General features: G+C 34.5%; 1 protein-coding gene across 3 annotated transcripts in view; it reads left to right on the forward strand.

Annotated features, from left to right (window-relative positions):
* The window catches only part of JMJD1C (jumonji domain containing 1C), a 325,600-nt gene that overhangs the window by 125,352 nt on the left and 178,678 nt on the right, over positions 1–21,570 (forward strand). For all 3 annotated transcript variants that reach the window (XM_055308748.1, XM_055308746.1, XM_055308747.1), the window contains exon 2: positions 15,899–16,063. Coding sequence is in view for 2 of the 3 variants with exons in the window: in XM_055308746.1 (XP_055164721.1) it covers positions 15,899–16,063 (165 nt within the window). In the remaining variant the exon portion in view is untranslated. The remainder of the gene's footprint in view (positions 1–15,898; positions 16,064–21,570) is intronic.

Here is a 21,570-nt window from a genome sequence, read left to right on the forward strand (position 1 = left end):
AAAAATTGGAAATATTGCAAGAATTACCAAAATGTGACAGAGATGTGAAGTGAGCAAATCCAGTTGGAAAAATGCCATCAATAGACTTGATCCACTCAGGGTTGCCACAGAACTTCACTTTGGTTTTTTTGTTTTTGTTTTTGTTTTTAAAGGCAGCATCTATGAAGTATATAAAATGAAGTATGCCTGTATATACAAAATAAGAGGCATTAATCTAGCATACTAAGTAGTTAAAGAATTATTTGTGGGAATCCCTGGATGGCTCAGCGGTTTAGCACCTGCCTTTGGCCCAGGGCGTGATCCTGGAGACCCCGGATCGAATCCCACATCGGGCTCCCGGTGCATGGAGCCTGCTTCTCCCTCTGCCTATGTCTCTGCCTCTCTCTCTCTCTGTGTGTGACTATCATAAAAATAAATAAAATTAAAAAAAAAGAATTATTTGTGAATTTATATTTGTAGCTTTTACCATAGAGTAGCAAAGAGCAATAGATTAAAAGGTGATATCAGTAAATAATAGTGATTTTCATTTGAAGGACTTTGTTGTGGTAATTTATTATATTCTGGAATTACAATTGACCTAATAAGAATTAAGAGATCAAGGCAATTTTTATTAACAAGGTTTGATAGAACGAAAAATTCATTTCATAAATTTGTCGGAAAAAAATGGGTACATTTAAATCCAGTCTTGTAAAATCTTTCTTTTACTAAAAATAGAAATGTTGTGAAATGGAAATATAGTATGCATACCGGCTGTTCCTCCCTCACAACTCCCCAGTCCTAGGATGAGTCCTGAGGTGTAGCAGAAATATGCTTAATGCTCTGTGCTCCAGTGCCCCCTTGTGCCTATTATGAAAAGACACCATTAGTTTCTAGGAAAAATTGGAATATACATTCTAAGATCTCTCTGGAAACAAAACAGTTGCAAGCTTATAGATAGGGTTCCATATTCTAAACTTTCTGGGCCCAAGAATTATGTCCTTTTGATTTCGGGATATGCTTTTCTATTAATGCTTTCTCTTTCCACAGACGCTGCCTCATTAACAGTTATATGGCATTTGAGAAGTATGAATTATATATTTAGTCTTAGTTTTCAGTGTTTTTTTTTTTTTCAGTATTTTTATATATCTTTCCTTACCCTTACCTCTGTTTCCACATTTGCCTTTTAAAAGCAGAAAAAGGGAAAGGTGGAAGTGGATATATCAGAGGACTCACTAAGATGGGTTTTTCCTTCCTCTCTCAAGGAGAAAAAATCCTGGGATCAACCTGTGTCATGATAATGTGGTATAATTATAGAAATTTTTGGCCTGCCAGCATATTAGGAGATAGCCTACATTTGAAGTTGCCATCTCAATCTTCTATCCTTTACCCCTAAAGGCATATAAGACCTTATAGTATAATCCCAGTAAGTATAATACTATTACATCATTGCCTTTAAGAGAAGAGAGTAGCTTGTTTTTGTTTTTGTTTTGTTTTGTTTTAGTTTTTGTATGTTTTTTAAAGATTTATTTATTAGAGACAGAGACAGAGACACAGGCAGTGGGAGAAGCAGGCTCCATGCTGGGAGCCCGATGCGAGACTCGTTCCCAGGACCCCAGGATCATGCCCTGGGCTGAAGGCGGCGCTAAACCGCTGGGCCACCCGGGCTACCTGCTTGTTTTTTTTTATGATGCTCATTTGTCTTTGATTTTCAGTTAAATTGTCTACTTACAGCTTGTAGTTTTTTAATTAGAGTAAAACTTGCCTTTTCTTTGGTTAGCAGTTTTGAGTTAGGATAAATGCGACTATAATGTGACTATTACCCCAAACAACACATAGAACAGTTCCATTACTTTGCCACAAAATTTCCTTTTGCTATCGCTCTGTTGTAGTTAAACCTTTAAATCCCTTCCACTCTTCTTAATCTTGCACAACTCATAATTCTCAATCATTCTTGTTTTGCTTTCACAGAATGTCATACGAATAGAATTATACAACAGGTAGCCTTTTGAATCAGGTTCCTTTCAGTTATCTAAAAGCATTTGAGGGATCTCTGGGTGGCTCAGTGGTTTAGCGTCTGCCTTCGGCCCAGGGCGTGATCCTGGAGTCCCGGGATTGAGTCCCACATCAGGCTCCCTGCATGGAGCCTGATTCTCCCTCTGCCTGTGTCTCTGCCTCTCAGTCTGGGTCTCTCATGAATAAATAAATAAAATCTTAAAAAACAAATCCCTGGGTGACTCAGCGGTTTAGCGCCTGCCTTTGGCCCAGGACGCGATCCTGGAGCCCCGGGATCGAGTCCCGCGTTGGGCTCCCGGCATGGAGCCTGCTTCTCCCTCCTCTTGTGTCTCTGCCTCTCTCTCTATGTATCTATCATAAATAAATAAATAAATCCAAAAAAAAAAAAACCATTTGAGATTCATCCATATTATTGCATGTATTTGTTCCTTTTTATTGCTGAGAAGTATTTCATTATTTAGGTGTACCATAGTTTGTTTATCCATTCCCAATTTTTGTTGTTCCTGGCTTTTGTCTTTTAAAAATAAAACTGCTATATACATTCATAATCAGATTCTTGTGTAAATATAAGTTTTCATTTCATGTGACCGAAATTTAAGCCACTCTGTTAGATGTAAAATGGTATCTCATTGTAGTTTTTTTATTGGCATTTCTCTAATAACTAATGATTTTGAGTATCTTTTTCATGTGCTTATTTGACATAGCTTCTTTGTTGAAGGATCTGTTCAGATCTTGTCTCATGTTTTTTTATTGGTTTTTGTTGGATTTGGAAGTTCTTTATATATTCTGAATACTAGTCTTTTTTCAAATGTTTTTTTTTTCATCTTAAAATCTTAAAATTTTTAAAATTTTGGTGACATCTGATTAATTTTGTCACATTTTTTCTTTTGTGGTTTGTGCTTCTAAAGTCCTTTTGAAGAATTTTTTGCCTAACCCTAACTTGTGAAGATTTTATTCTTCAAAATGTTTTACCTTTAAAAAAAGAAAAATTTTACCTTTTAAGTATAAGTCTGGGACTATTTGGGTCTAATTTTTGCATATAATATGAAGAATGGATTGAAGTTCTAGTTGGGTTTTTTATTTGGAATATGAATGTGTAATTATCCCAGCATCATTTGTTGAAAAGAATATCTCCTTTGAATTGCATATGTTCATTTGTCAAAAGTCACTTACTGGTTTTGTATGGATTCTGTTTCTGGACTTCATTCTCTTGTACTGATTTGTGTGTCTATGTATTTGGCAATACCATACTCTATTACTCTAGCTTTATAGTGAATATTGAAACCAACCAGTTTGAGTTCTCCACCTTTCTGTTGTTCTTCAAAATTGTTTGGGCTCTTCTGTTCTCTTCCCTTCCCATGTAAATTTTAGAGTCTGCAAAAATTCTACAGGAATTTTGTTGGAATTGCTTTGAATCTATAGCTCAATTTAGGGAAGAATTTATTTTTATTTTTTTTATTTTTTAAAGATTTATTTATTCATTTATGATAGACACACAGAGAGAGAGAGAGAGAGAGAGAGAGAGAGAGAGACAGAGAGAGAGAGAGAGAGGCAGAGACACAGGCAGAGGAAGAAGCAGGCTCCATGCCGGGAACCCAACGCAGGACTCCATCCTGGGACTCCAGGATCACGCCCTGGGCCAAAGGCAGGTGCCAAACCGCTGAGCCACTCAGGGATCCCCGAATTTATTTTTTAATATTGAGTCTTTAAATTAATGAACAGTGTATCTGTCCATATATTGGGAACCTTTGGTTTCTTTTATTAGTGTTTTAACAATTCTCACATACACATTCTAGTATTTTGATAGATTTCTCTGTATGTTGTCTATTTTTTCTTATCTTTAAATCCTACCAACTATTTTAATTAGGACCAGGAGTGTGCATGCTCTTCCCACCCAATACTTCCCACCTCTCTCTGGTACTTTGATTGTTGGGCTCTGGTTCTTCATCTTAGCTTTAGTCAGAGGTCATTCTTCATTGAACTAGATTATTGGCTCACCCTAATAGAATCTTTTATATATTTTGTACTTCTTTTAGGGATATAGGTATATTTAGTCAGAATATTCATATAGCCTCAAAAGTGCAGATTGGGGATTTTTTTGAGATAAGGGATATTCTTCATGTATTTTTCTCATATTTTTCAACTCATACTTTAATCTGCAAGAGAGAACTAACCTTTATAGTTGAAGGAAGATTAAGGCTTTAAATGGTAACCATGTTATCATGGCTCAAAAAACATGACTCCAAAAGAGTTATAATAATGAATTCAGTTCCCTACCACTTGAGACCAAGCCAATTTTGTTTTTCATTCTTTATTTTCTAAATTGGATCAGTACCATTAACTGACATAATTTAGTTGAGAATATACAAATGATTTCAATATAGACTACTAAATACATTGGTAGATGTGTAAGTGCATTGCAAGATGATAGAAAAAGAGACTTCTGGCTTAGTTCAAGTGATAGAATATTGTTTTTGAGAAGCAAGGAAGTTCAGAAACCTGATAAAAGACTATGTAAGGTTCAGGTGAGTTGAAAAAGAGGTATGACTGCATGTACTGAGTGGTATCCTTAATCAGTATTTGCTGAATGAATGAATGGTTGGTAGACATTGAAAATGGAATACTCAAGGTCAATGTGAAATGAGGGACAGAAGGAAATAATAGATTTTTTTTTAAAGATTTTATTTTTTTATTCATGAGAGAGGCAGAGACATAAAAGAGAGGGAGGGAGAAGCAGGCACCCTGCAGGGAGTCTGATGCGGACTCAATCCCTGGACTCTGGGATCATGCTCTGAGCCAAAGGCAGACACTCAACCACTGAGCGACCCAGGCATCCTAGAAATAATAGATTGTTAAAGATTTCTGTTGGGGCACCTGGTGGCTCACTTGGTTAAGTGCCGAACTCTTGATTTCAGCTCAGGTCATGCTCTCAGGTTGTGAGATCAGTCCCATGTTGGGCTCTGCGCTGGACATGGAGCCTGCTTAAGATTCTCTCTCTCCCTGTCCCTCTCCCCCTCCCTCTCTAAAAAAAAAAAGAAAAAGAAAAGATTTCTGATATGGAGTAGTTCTGGAAGATGACAAGGTCTGGAGAGATGGAGTATAAAAGAGGTAAAAATTCACTGTGGTTGAGAAATTTAGAAAACTTGGAGGCTAAGTTATGGTATTAAAACTGAATAACTTAATAAGGGGAACATTCATTGTCTCTTTTTAAAACAATATTTCATCATCTCTTTTTATTTGATCCCTTTGACTGCTACTGATTGTAAAAGAATTTCTCAATGAAGACATCTTTGATACAGTTAAATAATTTGAGTACCAAAAAAAAATGGAAGTAGTTGATCACATCCCTTTCTGTGGCTCTATTCTGTCATTTATAAGGGTTAGGATATACTTGTGAGAAGATTCCATAAATCATCTGTCCTGTTTCTTTCTTTTTTCTTTTTTTTTTTTTTAAGATTTTATTTATTTATTCATGAGAGGCACAGAGAGAAAGAGAGGCAGAGCGAGAAGCAGACTCCATGCAGGGAGTGTGACATGGGACTTGATCCCGGGTCTCCAGAATCACACCCTGGGCTGAAGGCGGTGCTAAACCGCTGAGCCACCGGGGCTGCCCTGTCCTGTTTCAAAATAATCCTGACATGCAAAATCCCCTGAATTGTAAGGCCAAAACATTTATGACTCTTTCAAGTAGATTCTAGGCATTATTTTTAAATACTAGTAAGTTAAAAAAAAATGAAAAAGGCCATCAGAATGAAATACTTTTTTATTCAATTCAGAATTCTATTAGTACTTAATTAAAGAACTAATGGAATTACTACTTAAGTAGTTAATTAATTAATTAATTACTACTACTTAATTAGTATATAATTAAATACTACTAGTGTGTTATTAAAAGGTAATCAAATGGTCTTTAATACTTCTATACTCTCAGCCAACTACAGTATTCAGTATCCAAATTTTTATTTGGAGAGTTATACATGGCTTTTCCTACCAACCTGAGGTCTGAAGACAGTGCCAGCATAAAGTATTATAAAAATATTGGGGAACAAAATTTCAGCCACCAAGTTCTTGAGACTTCAGTAGCACTTAAGCATTTAAGTCATCCAATATTATAATTAAAACTGGGGCAGCCCAGGTGGCTCAGCAGTTTAGCACTGCCTTCAGCCCAGGGCATGATCCTGGAGACCTGGGATCGAGTCCCATGTCGGGCTCCCTGCATGGAGCCTGCTTCTCCCTCTGCCTGTGTCTCTGCCTCCCCTTCTCTCTGTCTCTCATCAATAAATAAATTTAAAAAAATAATTAAAACTAACATTTTTTATTGTACTAGAATATATGCTGTCTGAATAAAGACACATACTAAGGTTGAGCACCCATTTGAGGTGTAGGTATTTTATTTTTTCTATTTTTCTAAGAAACTTGAGATTCCAACTCTCTCTCTCTCTTTTTTTTTAATTGAAAACGGGCCTACCATTTTTGTCAAGCATTTCAGACCATTCATTCCTGTCACATGCTTTGCTGATTTTCTACTTGTTCAGGGATAATAGGTGTGACTACAAAGGGCCATTGCAAAGCCATTGTTATGTATTTCACCCATATATGCTATGTACCAAGACGCAATTATCACACAATTATCACAGGTCCCTGGTGCGTAGGTAGGGGAGATCATGTGGACTTTCTGACACCTCACTTTCTTTGATCTTCAGTTGAATCTGAAACCATTCAAATTTCCTGCACTTCCAAATTGTCTTTCACATGTTTTTGGGAATAGAGAGCTGTGTGTGTGTGTATTGTGTAAACAAAGAGTATAACCTATGGAAGAAAGATCAAAATGTGGAGGACACCTTTGCTTACTTGACCTAGCTTTAGGTTCTCTACCTATTATGGCTAGAAAATCCATTGCTGGATCTGTATTAAAATGTAGAGACAATTTATTGTACTTTTGGAGCCTTCTATTCTAACTTTTGGCTTCAAGAACAAGGCAATAAATTTATAATTCCCCCTTTTTCCCCATCAAGAGTACTGAGGCTATAGTTAGGTTTTATTATGAATAATGTTGAATCTTAATGGTTTATCTGTACCCTGCATCCCCTGGATTCTTCAAGGATGTTGTATTACAGTTCCTTATTGCAGGTAGTTGTGCATTATGAAAGGCACTGAACTGCATAGAGTCCCTGCTCTGAAGTTATTTTCCATCCTCAGTTCTTTCTCTTAATGTATGAACTGATTATATACCTTCTTGTGACACTAAAATCTGATTTTGACACAAGTAACTTGCTTTCTGATTATTTTAAATGAACGTATTACATGCAATATCACAGCCCATTTTCAAAAAAAGAATAAACTGTATTTTAAAAAAAAGCCTTTATTTTTTTAGAATGGTTTTAAGTTCACAGCAGAATTGAGTGGAAAGTACAGTTTCTGTATACCTCATCACGCTTAAACCCCTTACAGTTTTCCATTATTAACTTCTTACAACTGATGAGACAATATTTATGTGTTGTTATTAACTAAAGTCCATAATTTACATTACAGTTCACTCTTTGTGTTGTATAATTCTATGGGTTTTGACAAATGTGTCATTGATCAGCCATTATAGTATCATATACAGTGTTATATTGTCCAAAAAAATGCCCTATGTTCCAAATATATGCCCTCACCCACCAGCAAACAATTGACAGCTATTGATCTTTTTGTTGTCCCTTTAATTATGCCTTTTGCAGAACTTCATATGGTTGGATTCATATAGCATATTGCCTTTTCAGAATAACTTCTTTAACTTAGCAGTTTGTATTCTTATGCATTCAGGTCTTCATGGCTTGATAGTCTTGAGAATCCATTTCTTTCTATTGCTGAGTAATATTTATTGTATGAATGTATCACAACTTGTTTATTCACCTGTTGAAAGACATTATTCTAGAATCTGTAAGTATTATGGCAGATATTTTACTTTCCTGGTTGTGAATTTCTTAAAGCTCAACCTGTAATGGAAACTATACTTTCAAATTCTATACCTAGTGTAATTGAATGGTATGTATTATAATATGCACATTCATTTTTTAAAGTAAAATGTGAGCAGATATATTTCACAAATAAATTTTTAACTCAGTTATCTTTTACTAAGTGTAAGTTTTTCCTTAGAAACTATGTTTTAGGGATCCCTGGGTGGTGCAGCAGTTTGGCGCCTGCCTTTGGCTCAGGGCGCGATCCTGGAGACCCGGGATTAAATCCCACGTCGGGCTCCCGGTGCATGGAGCCTGCTTCTCCCTCTGCCTATGTCTCTGCCTCTCTCTCTCTCTCTCTCTCTCTCTCTCTCTCTCTCTGTGACTATCATAAATAAATAAAAATTAAAAAAAAAGAAACAATGTTTTAAACATTGCTTATGTTCTCTAGACAACCAGCATAAAATACATTGGTCCCACAGAATAAGTGAAGTATAATACTAAAACTACATGTTGTAATATAATTGTAAAATATTATTCACTATTTTATTCTTATACACCTATAATATTTCATTGGAATTATATATTTTAACTTAAATGGATGATTTCAGGAATACTTCTTTTCCTGTCATTCCTCTCCTCTCCTTGTCTATCTTCTTTTAAGAAGGAAGGAACAAAGTCTCTTGTAGCTAGGACAGAAAGATCTAAAAGGAATGACTGGATCCAAAGTCAGTAGCAATAATAGTTACAGAAAAGATTTGTCGGTTGGGTGACTGAAAGTACATTTTCAAAACTGTGGAGCTCTAGCACTGAGTTTAAGAGGCTAATAAGCAACTGCTAGGGAAAGGAAATCAAAAGCTAATACATACTTAGAAGATGATTGATATTCATGCTGTCTCCTAAGATTTCCAACCTACTTTAAAAATTAATCCTAGGAATTGGAATTATATATATGTTTATGGGAGCTTCTGTATTTGACCTCTTTTCTATAAAAACATTATACTTAGTATAATCTCTAATTATGCCTCAAAAGATTAAAACCAGAATTTGAGGCTTTTTCTAAATAAATTATGTTGGATATATATTAACAAGCATTTGTAATACACAGGACTTTGCGTTTAACTTGGATTTTTCTTCCTTATATTTTTCAATTGCTGTCCCTCTCCTTTAAACTCTCTAGTTACATCCTTATATCTTCAGACTTGTAAACTATTCTTAGGTACCCTTTTTTTCTTAACTATAGGGGCACCTGGGTGGCTCAACAGTTGAGTGTCTGCTTTGGCTCAGGGCGTGATCCTGGGATCCAGTTCCATATTGGGCTCCCTGTGGGAAGCCTGTTTCTTTCTCTGCCTATGTCTCTGCCTCTCTCGCTGTGTTTCTCGTGAATAAATAAAATCTTAACCAATAGAAAAGCTTTCTTCATTGATTTACTCCCAAGCTTTAAAAGCATTCTCAGAATTTGAGTTCCTGGAAGGCTTTTTCCTTCTTGTTTGATCAAACTGTTTCTCTCTTTCACTTTTTCAAATGTCCAGAAATTACTGTTCTGTCAGGCAACCTGATGTTAAAAAACTGAACTGATGGTTTTCCTCCTCCTGAGCTATTCAGCAGTTCTTAGGTTTTTCAGTGTGCTACTAAAAACAACAGAGAACTAAACGAGGTGTTTTCATTTGTGTATCATTATTGACATAATTTTCTAAAAGCTATTAAGTTGCTTAGCTTTCCTATGCCTTATTTTTCTTTTCTGTAAAACCTTGCCAGGGGACACCTGGGTGGCTCAGCAGTTAAGCCCATCTGCCTTTGGCTCAGGGCATGATCCTGGAGTCCCGGGATAGAATCTGGCATCGCGCTCCCCGCATGGAGCCTGCTTCCCCTCTGCCTGTGTCTCTGCCTCTCTCCCTCTGTGTCTCTCATGAATAAGTAAATACAATCTTTAAAAAACCAAACAAAAGCCAAAAACCTTGCCAGACACAGTGTAAATGCTCAGATTTTAATTGCTGCTGTTATTATGGACTCAATATTTCAGGTTATGAAATCCTAACCCCCATTGTGATGTATCTGGGAAGGGTGTTTTGGGGGAGATAATGTCCCTGCTGAGTGGAGAACCCAACATGTTCAGCTTCACTACCCTAAGATCATGACTTGAGCTGAAACCAAGAGTCAGGCACTTATAGGACTGTGCCATCCAGGCATCCCTTACCGTCTGTCTTTTGAGATAAGTGTGCTTTATTTTTTAGAGAAGGAGGTAAACTAACAATCTGTCATATTTTTAATTTGGTAATCTGATTTTTTAAATGTATGAACTTTAGGCCGTGGTTAAAGATTCTGGTTATCAAAGCATAGGTCAGTATTTATGTTTTCAGTAAAAAAGTTTTGGACTTTAACTATGTTATATTCTAAACCCCATAAATTTAATATTACATTTAAAGTTTAGTTTTGACAGATTTTATTATTTAAGGGCAAGAGTGAGCGAGCTGTGAGCTGAGGGATAGGGGCATAGAGAGAGGAAAAGAGAGAATCCAGAGCAGACTGTGCTGAGCGCAGAGCCCAACATGGGCTCTATCTGAGGACCCTGAAATCACAATCTGAGCTAAAATCAAGAGTCAGACACTTAACCCGCCCAATCAACCAGGCGCTCCCACTCCCACATTTAGAATTTTTTCAGTATTTGGGCAGAGATGACCAAGTTTTAAGCTCCCCACCCCATTGGTTATCACAAAATTATTTTTTAAAAAAGATTTTGTTTAATCATGAGAGAACGGGAGTGGGGAGGGGCAGAGACACAGGCAGAGGGAAAACTAGTCGCCATGCTGGGAGCCTGATTTGGGACTTGATCCTGGGTCTCCAGGATCAGGCCCCGGACTGAAGGTGGAGCTAAACCGCTGAGCCACCGGGGCTGCCCTCACAAAATTGTTTATATAGATTTATATAGATAGGTAAATCTTGTGGAAAAACTAGTCCATTCCCCCCCCCAATACTGCTATTTTATAGAGAAATATTCTATTAGGTATCTCATAATAGGAGATTTTATGGACATATATATTGGGGAAGATCTCATGGTATAAACTCTCTTAATCACAGTAAACATTGGCATTATTAAAAACCTTGAGAAGACCTCCAATAAAGTTAGACATTTGTAACTTATTAGTTTATGATTGTTCATAACTTATTTGGCTTCCCTAATGCTTATTTATATATAAAGAAATGACAGTTCTATAATGTGTAGTTTGAGGAATGTTAATATAGTCTAATGTTTTATTTTTAATACAAAAAGTTCTTTAGAGGCTAAATAGTTTTAGCCCATGGTTGCTTGTTGGTTTTGACAGAATCACACCTAGGAGCTCTTCACCGTTCTCACATGACATCATGCAGATCACTCTTACTTTTAGAGTGCTTTTAGATAAATTTGTTTTTATCACTTGATTTTACATTGGCAATAATTATGTAATTTTAATTTTCTTTATAAATATCAGTGAAAATAGTATATTGTGAGGGAATATAAGCTTTCTTAGTTACTAGTCATTGTTTTATTTCATAGTTCTAGGAAAATAAGGGATTCTCCTAGGAGCTTTCAAACATTTTTTGATAATTATTAATGAATTTTAACTCCAAAAACGTCCATCATACTAAGCTGAAATATTTTTTTCAAATTGGTATATTAGTATATTTTTATATAGCTGATATTTTTACTATTCCCATATTATTTTTCCCCAATTAACTGTATAACATTTGCAGATAAAGATTGTGGCTTATTGAGAAGTCCTAAAATAAAGTGGCAGGGCCAAAATTACAATTTAGACAAAAATAATTATTCTTAACTTTAATATGCTATTATTTTGGTATGTGTAAGTTGAATGTAGGTGTCCAAGTGACTAGTCTCCATTTGCCACTTTCAAGCAATCAAGCTGTGTACAAGAAAAAAATACATTCTCCACATAGACGGTAATTGTGTCTGAAGAGTTTATTTGTTTTAAGATTTTATTTTTATTTGAGAGAATGAGCAGGAGTGGGGAGAGAAGCAGAGGAAGAGGGAGAAGCAGATTCCCCGTTGAGCACATAAAAGCCAGTTGTGGGGCTTGGTGCAGGGCTTGATCATAGGACCCAGAGATCGTGACCTGAGCTGGAAGTCAGATACTTAACCAACTGAGCCACTAAGGTGCCCTATGTTTGAGGATTTTAAAGGTTAGGTTAATTTTAATGGGTCACTTAACAGAAACTGCATCGTGTGATAGTCTTATACTTCTTTTATGTTGCTAATGGTTCCTCTGGCAGTCTGACAGGACCCAGTGCCTGCTCTTAGGCATATATAAAACAGAATTGGTGCATGTTGAGACCTGTTGTAAAAGACATGTATTAAAAGAAATATGTGAGGTTTTTAATTACCTAGAGACCAGTTCTTCGAAATCACTGTTTTGTATCTTGGGCTAAAAATAGTATTTACCACATGTTCACTTTCACTATGAAATAATTATTTTTAATGGTTATTTTGCTGAGCTTTTTTCTCACATATTCACTCTTATGATAATCACGCTATCCATAGCCGTTAACTCTTGATGTATTATCTCTCATTTCTGAATTCCCACTGTTCATAATGATAGGCTCTAATATGCAATCAGAAGTGTTTATTGAGTGAAATTTTTTTTCCTACAGAATTATGAATGTAGTGATTAATTCATAAATGAAGCAACTATTTTCATGTTGAATTTAAGACCTTTTCTCCTTTTTTAAAATTTTTTTTGCAAATTAGTCATTTATTTATACTTGTATATGTTTTACATGGTGCTGGGTAGTCAAAAATATTTGCTGAGCACTTTAGTTAGGCACCATGCCAGACACTAGATATGCAAAAAATAAAAAACAAAAAAACAAAACAAGACGAAGGCATACTAATTATTGCCTTCAAGGATCTTGTATCCTTAGTTAGTAAGGGGGAAATAGAAGGACCCAGTAGAGGTGAATGAGGTGGGAGTCAATATAAAGTAATATAAAATTAAACAGCCAGGTAAGAAAGTGTGTGTGTGTGTGTGTGTGTGTGTGTGTATATATATATATTATATATATATTATATATATATATATAATATATATATAGTGTTTTTGGTAGGTTTGCAGATAGATGGAAGGAAACTATGCCTCAAACCTCACCTCACATACATACTAGTACATCATAAGGCTAGATTACTCATTCAGTTAGCCAATATACAAAATCTTACCTGTATTGGTATAGATAATCCAATTTGGGCACTAAGCATCCCTGCATATTCTTGCTAGATATACCAAACATGGAAAACCCTGACCACTCTTTACCTGGGCCATTTCCCAGAGTTGTGTTTGTAGTGAGCAACAGTGGAGATTGAAGTAATAACTTCCTCCAAATAGCAGGCTTGTTCTATTATAAAAGCCTCCCCCCCCGGGGCGGGGGGGCAAGATCAGTGTTCCTCTCCTATGACGACTCTCTATGTGCACAAGTGTTCATCTTTGGGCTATTGGCATCCTTTTCATGGGTCTTGGGAGGCATGAGGCCAGCACAAACAATAAACTTTTACTTTGCATTAATGTAACCTTTGCTCTAAGTAATAAAGTCCTAGGAGTCTCATGTCTTTTGCCAGAATCCATGAAACAGTAACAGGCTAGCTTATTTTAGTGTTTATCTATCTTATCTATTGACACTCAAACCCTTCACTGGTTTGATAATGTGAAGGTAAGTTGGCTATGTAGCAAAGGAAAAGAATTTCATTTCCTTTGTTCCCAGGGTCCTAGTAGATTTCTAAAACTGTCAATGACACTGTCCATGCCAGATAAGCTATGAGTTTAGAAAGTTCACTTCATGCTGGAAACTTTCATTTTATTATCAAGGACTTTGCATTTGGAAGAATTTACATTGCATTAATGTCCTTTAGGGTAGGGAAATGTTTAAAACCTTGGCTTCTTAGGTTCTTGACTGAAATGTTTTGTCACTAAGACCACATATTATTGTCCATGAGGGGAAAGCAAAGATAGCACTTAGGTTTTCATGAGCATTTTCTATTACAGATTTTATTTACTTATTCATGAGAGACACAGAGAGAGGCAGAGACAGGAGAAGCAGGCTCCATGCAAGGAGCCCGATATGGGACTCGATCTCAGATCCCAGGATCACTCCCTGAACCATAGGCAGACGACACTCAACCTCTGAGCCACCTAGGTGTCCCATTGTGAGCATTTTCTGCTTCAGTTTTCTCTAGTTTTCAAAAGTACATTTATAACTCAGTTTAGTAATACTCTTACAAAAGATTTCAACTGATAGAGAAATTGGTTGAAACTGCATTAACATCAGGTAGACCTCAGCTCAAACCCTTAGGATGCATTTTTAGAAGAAGCCAACAGTTTTGTTGGCTCCTTCCTTGACTTGGGCTCCTGCTCTGACTTGGCATAGATAACTAGGAATAGATGTTAACTTTTTGAACAGTGTGTTCTTCTTTAGTGTATCTAACTAACTTCCACAAATACCTCAGAACCAAACATAATACCAGTTTGTGTCCATATTTAAAAGTCAGTGATTGCAAGAATCAGGAATTACTTAATATTTATTAAATACTTCACATGTAAGCAGCACTGTACTGGATACTGTAACAGCTTTACTGTCAGTGACTTTGCAGCCATAATATAGAAATATTCTCATTATATATGAAAAATATTAGGCAGAATTTGATTATATACTAATATAAACTATACGAAAAATAACTGCTTTAGGAGTTCAAAGGTAAATTTGAGTGGAGTGGGGGTTATAAACATTCTGGAAGAACTTGGGTGAAGTCATAAGAGCAAACAGGATTTAAATGAGGAGAAAGTGAAACACTTCAGATGTAAGGGAGCACTAGATACGTAGAAGAAAAGAATACCTCCAACAAAACTCATAATGTAGTAGGGAAAACAGCTCTGTGTGGAAATGATCTTAGGTTGTGAATGAAAAAGGGTAAGAGTGGGAGAAGAAGGTGTTGAATGAATGGATGTAAGAGAGTCAGCTTTGGTTTTCCAAATATTACCATCCCTGTTTCTATTTTAGATGAAAAGCTTTCAGGCTTTCACATTGAGTATGCTGTTAGTTGTGGAGTGTTGTTTTTTCCTTTCATTCCTACTTGGAGTTTTTTTTTTTTTTTATGCAAAATGTTGAGATTGTCAAATGCTTTTTCTCTGCCAAGCAAGATGATCATGTAATATATTTCCTCCATTCTATAAATGTGGTATATTGCACTGATGGTCATATGTTGAACCATCCTTGAATTGCCACCTGTCTTTGTAAGTAAAGTTTTATTGGAACAAAGCCAGACCCTTTTGTTTACATATTAATATTACCTCTGGCTGCTTTTATACTATAAAATCAGAGGTAAGCATGTATGATAGATACCATATAGTTTGCAAAGCCTAAAATATTTAAATATTTCCCAACCTCTGCTCCTAGAGTCATCAGTATTCACTTAGTCTTTAGTATGTGTTTAGTAGATAACAGCCAGTCTGTACTAACATTATGTAATTTGCTTTTCTTTAATAAATGTGTGCTTTATCTTCTTGACATACAATAAGTAGGGAGTTCTAATGTGATGAATGAGAAAGTTAGTTAAATCATACTAACTTGATTTAAAGAGAAATGTTAATTCAAAGAATGTATTTGGTAATGCCTTTTTCTAATTCAGTTTTCATGGATTATATTTTAAAATACACTTTGGGGGCACCCAGGTGGTGCAGTTGGTTAAGGGTCTGTTGGTTTTGGCTCAGGTCATGATCTCAGTGTAGGAGATTAAGCCTTGTGTGGGACTCCACACTCAGCTCAGAGTCTGCTTGAGACTTCTCTCTCTCCCTCTCCCTCTTCCTCTGCCTTTCCCCCTCAGCTCTCACTCTCTAAAATAAATAAATAAACCTTTAATATATATATATATATATATATATCATATTCTGTATTGCTCATGGAATATTATGTGTTCTTTTCTATAGGTGTATGTGGAATTTGATGACCTTGAATGGGATAAACGAGAGTGGGTTAAAGTATATGAAGATTTTTCAACTTTCTTGGTGGAATACCACTTAATCTGGGCCAGAAGAGTCGACCCTAGCCAGACTCAGGGATCAAAGAACAAACAAATTCAGTGGCCTGCATTGGTAAGATCTGTTCCTGTTTAATGAAACATTTCAGTTGTTTGTTTTAAAAGAACAAAAACTGAATATTAGTTCAGATTTATCTTGGTGATCATAGGTTACTCCTGAAGAGTCTCTGAGGTATCTGGCAGAAATATAAAAATATGGCTTTTATTTTCTTAAACAACTTTTTGTTAGTACTATTTTAGCATATTTACTCTACAAATAATTTATCCAGTTAGGAGAAACATAAATTAGATTAATGGTTATTAACAAATAATTGACTGGTTTGTCTGTAATGTGGCACAGTTTTACAAGATTGAGACTTTGTAGTAGACGATAAGAGGGTGTATTTTATGAAGCATTCATTAGCATGTAATTTTTCTTGGTTTGTTAAATTAAATAAAAATTGAATTCATTGTGGATGATAGCAGGTATTTAGTGTGAAATTATATATTTGCATAATAGGTAAGATTGCTTTATATCAGAAAGTGTTCTATTTAAGAAATAAAGATTTCACAAAATTCTCTGCTACTTTGAAGGGTTTTATAAAAGAAACATACTAAGGAAGCCTGACTGGCTCAGTTAGAAAAACATGTGATTATTGGATTTCTGAGTCGTGAGTTCAAGCCCCACATTGGGTGTGGAGATTACTAAAAAAAAAAAATAAACTTAAAAAAAAAAAAGAAACCTAACTGAATAAGATAGTTCTATTAGGAAGAAATCCCTATATGTTTAACAACTGTGCTATATGTGTTTGAATGAAATAATTTTCTTACATTGATATCAAAGAAATATTTTTTAGGTATTTGGTATAAATACTTAAAAAGGGTGAGTAACTTTCAGATTTTTTTTTAACACAAATTAACTATTGACAAGCATAGTTTTTATTGTTAATAATTATAGTGCCTATCCATTTTCTCTTTTAGTGAGTTAGACCTTTGAAAGTCTGAGGAGATAGTGGTTAAAAAGAAAATGCAGGGAGGGGAAGAGAGAATGCAGTGAACTAATATTTTAAAAGAAAATACATATAATATCAAAAGATGGAAGATGATATACATAAACTATAGTTTTGGCAAGATATGTTACTGCTCTAGCAAAACAAGATAATTTTATCTAGGATAGATATTAAGAAATACTTGTTGAATGAATATGCTGAATTGTCAATATGAAGCCTTTAAAGCCATGACTAACATGTTTTTTATTTTATAAACTTTAAAAAATTGGTTAAAATATGTGAATTTTGTATAAAAAAACCTCACAAGCAGGAAGCAGTAACAACACTAATACTCGAGAGTATGCCTCAGTATCATAGTTAAAGAATAAATAGCACTTTAGAAAACCTTTGCCCTGTTTTAGAGATAATTTTTAAAATCAAGATGAATTCCTATTAATTCATAATTAATTCATAAATTACTGATTGGGAGAAAATTTCTATAAGAAAATAGTTTAATAATTTTTGTCCATTATTTTAGAAATTTATTTCTGTTGAAAACCTTTTAACCTTACAAAATATTTAATTATGTAACCTCTTTTTAAAATTCAGCTTATTTTTTCTTATACAAAGTATACATTAAAAAATTGGAAAATGCTAAATGGTATAAAGTAGAAGAATATCATCATCATTCTGTTTTCATCACCAAGGAATAGTCAACTTCTTTGACTTTTTTTAGACATATTTTCTTAGAAAGTATTTCTCTGCTTTTTTTTCATCATAGAATTGAAGAATTTTAAAAAATGATAAAATATGCTTAACATAAAATTTTCCACTTTAATCATTTTTAAGTATAAAGTTCTGGGGCATGGAGTACACTCACATTGTTGTACAATCATCCGTCTATAGAACTTACTCCATCTTGCAGAACTGAAACTGCATACCTACTAAACAACTCCCCATTCCGTCTTATTCCCAGCTCCTAGCAACTACCATTTTACTGTCTCTAGGCTTTTGACTACTCTGTACCTCGGTAGAAGTGAAATCATACAGTATTTTCTTTTTGTGATTGGAATATTTCACTCAGCATAGTGTCTGTGAGGTTCATTTTTATGTTGTAGCCTGTGCCACAATTTCCTTCCTTTTATAGGGCTGAATAATATTTCACTGTATGTATGTCCCACATTTTATTTATTCGTTTGTTGAGGGACCTTTATGTTGCTTCCACCTCTTGGCTATTGTGAATAATGCTGCTGTGCACATAGGTGTACCTATATCTCATTGAGACCATGCTTTCAATTCTTTTGGAATTGCTGAAGAAATGGAATTGCTGGATCATACGGTAGTTGTATTTTTAAACCTTTTGAGTAACTGCCATACTGTTTTCTACTGCATTTCCATTGCCGAGTATTCTTGGCAGTACTTGTTGGTTTTAGTTTTTGATAATAGCCATCCTAATTAGCACAAGATAGTAGTACCTCCTTGTGGTTTTGATTTACATTTTACTAATGATTAATGATATTGAGCATCTTTTTTGGTGCTTATATGCTATTTATTTATTTTCCTTGGAGAAATGTCTTAAGTTTTACTCATTTTTTAATCAGGTTTTTATTTGTTTAGTTCTCGCAGTTCTCTATATATTCTGTGTATTAATCCCTTATTAGATGGAATCTGCAAACATTTTCTTCAATTCCGTGGTTGCCTTTTTACTCTGTTGACAGTGTCTTTTGTTGCACAAAGTTTTTTAATGTTCATATGGTCCAGTTTATTTATTTATTTTTTTGGTTACCCATGCCTTTGGTGTCATATCCAAGAAATCATTGCTAAATCCAACATCATGAGTTTTCTCATTTAGGCTTTGATCTATTTTGAGCTAATTTCTGCTTCTGGTTTTAGGTGAGTGTTCAGCTTCTTCCATTTGCTTGTTGATATCCAGTTTCCTATTACCATTTGTTGAAAAAACTTTCCTTTTTCTTTTGAATAGTGTTGGCACCTTGTGCAAGAATTATTTGACCATATATACTGGTGTTTATTTCTGGTCTCTCTATTCCATCAATCTGTATGTCTGTTTTTGTGCCAGTACCATACTGTTTTGATTACTGTAGCTTTGTAGTAAGTTTTTTTTTAAGGATTTATTTATTTATTTGAGAGTGTGTGCTTGTGAGTGGGGGGAGGGTCAGACGGACAGCAAGATTTCCAAGCAGACTCCTTGCTTAGTGCGGAGCCAGACACAGGGCTCAGTATCATGACCTAAACCAAAATCATGAGTCAGACACTCAACTATGACTGAGCGACTCAGGCACTCCATGTAACTTGTAGTAAGTTTTAAAATCAAGAAATGTGAGTATTCCAACTTTGTTCTTTTACAAGACTCTTTTGGATATTCAGTGTCCCTTGAAATTCTGTTTGAGTTTCAGGATGGACACTTTTACTTCAGCCTGAAACTGGGATTTTGATAGAGATTGCATTACAGGTTACTTTGGGTAGTATTGACATCTTAATAATAAGCCATTCAATTCATGACCCCAAGATGTCTTTCCATTTATTTATGTTTTCTTTAAATTTTTTAAGCAGTGTTTTGTAGTTTTCACTGTACAAGTCTTTCACTCACTTGGTCAATTACTCAGTAATTTACTCTTTTTGATGTTATTGTTAAGTGGAATCACCTTGATAATTTCATTTTCAGATTGTTCATTATTAGAGTATAGAAACACTGACTTTTCTGTGTTGATTTTATATCCTTCTGCTTAGCTAACAATCATACTCACTTGTGAAAGCCTATAAGCTTTTTCTCTGAGACTGGGTATAAGATGAAGAGGATACTTTTCTGGTCAACACAGCATTCTAGCTAGAGCAGGTAGACAAGAAAAACAAAAAAGGCATATAAATTGGAAAGGAAGAAGTAGAGTTCTCTCTGTTTGCAGATGATATGATCTTATATATAGAAAGCCCTAAAGATTGTATGTGCCCTTCCACATAATAAAACTAATAAATAAGCAACAAGACCTAAAATCTCTGCTTTCTAATCATAGTTTTAGCTAAGACTGCATTAAAATTGTAGATCCTACTCTTTTTACTTGATGTTTCAATGTATTCATTTCTCTTCACAGGTCATAATTTTAACAGTTTTTAATGGCTACATAGTATTTCATCTTATAATGATCTGTTTCCCTAATGTTTGATACTGTTCCTAATTTTTTGTGATTATAAATAATTGGTAAATATTGTGATAAACATGTAAATCTTTGCATCTCTGATTATTTTAAACATTTAGATTCAGTAATGAATTCAATAATGAATGAATAAAGTTCAAGTATGAACTTGAAAAAATATATAAAAATCTCTTGATACTCTCTACAAATACTTACCCTCATTGTCCCCAGTCAGTGTGTGAATGCTTTTTTCTTACCCTAATCATCACCCCCCCTCCTCCCTCCTCCCCTACACCAGCAAACATTGATTACTTATTTTCGGGCTGTCTTGTTTTAAAACCCAAATATTTAAAAAAGGATTTTTACAACCTGAATACAGAATTGAATGTTATAATTTTTATATATGCTAATTTGATATTTTAAAATATTATTACATTGTTTTACTTTGCATTTCTTTAATGGGATGAATATTCATTTATTAGCAACTTGTTATTTTTGTGATTGTCGTTTTTAAATTATTTTTAAGATTTTGTGTTTTTCTAATATTTGTGATAAGTTTTCTTTATATTATTAGAGATACTATAACCCTTTTTGTATGTGTCTTATGGTTTGCTCAACTAATTTTACAATAGCAAGTCTTTTTGGATTATGTGTTTGTATCTAAAGAACGTTCTATATAATGAGATATCTTCCTTAAATTCAGATAGACAGGATGTGTTTTCCTTCCTTTCTTCCTGCTTCCTTTCTTTCTTTGTTTTAGGAGGTTGTAAAAACTAATAGAACAAATATTTGAAATCACGATAGTATACTCTAGAAAATAATCATTTTTAAGTTTCATAAGACTTCTACAAACACTCATTTATATATAGTATGCATAACTGAGATTGTATTGTTTCCCTATTGTTCATTAAAATGAGGCTTATTTAAGGATACCTGTAAGCAACAGTTATGAAGTTCAGAGATTTTAAATTCTTATAGCAGAATTAAATACTATATAAATTTGAGAAATTTTAGAGTTACATATGAGATGGCAATAGAATTAACCTCAGTGGGGAAAAAGCATTAAACACAGCAGAAACTAATGCCCTTGTCTTTAATTCTCTACAAATTTTAATGTTTCTAATTCTGTGTACTTAATACTTTCATGTTCTTTTGTACTTAAGCATATGTTTATATAATCCTCTTTCTAGTTGTTTCACTCTTCCTGTGGTACCTGTTAAATATTACATGTTGGTTATATTGTCTACTTATTCTAAGAAATCAGTAGAAACTGGCAGTGTACCTGCTAGTTCTTGAAATCATGACATGACAAAAAAAATCCTATTGTCTCATTAACCTTTTCTAAAGTTTATTTTAAAAATTAAAAAGTTAAAACTTCAACAAAATATGGAATAGTATGACACCCATTTCTCTGGAATTGTCTATTTGTCTTTCTTTCCAGTGTA

The sequence above is a fragment of the Nyctereutes procyonoides genome, unplaced genomic scaffold (assembly GCF_905146905.1).
Source record: "Nyctereutes procyonoides isolate TBG_1078 unplaced genomic scaffold, NYPRO_anot_genome, whole genome shotgun sequence".
NCBI lineage: Eukaryota > Metazoa > Chordata > Mammalia > Carnivora > Canidae > Nyctereutes > Nyctereutes procyonoides.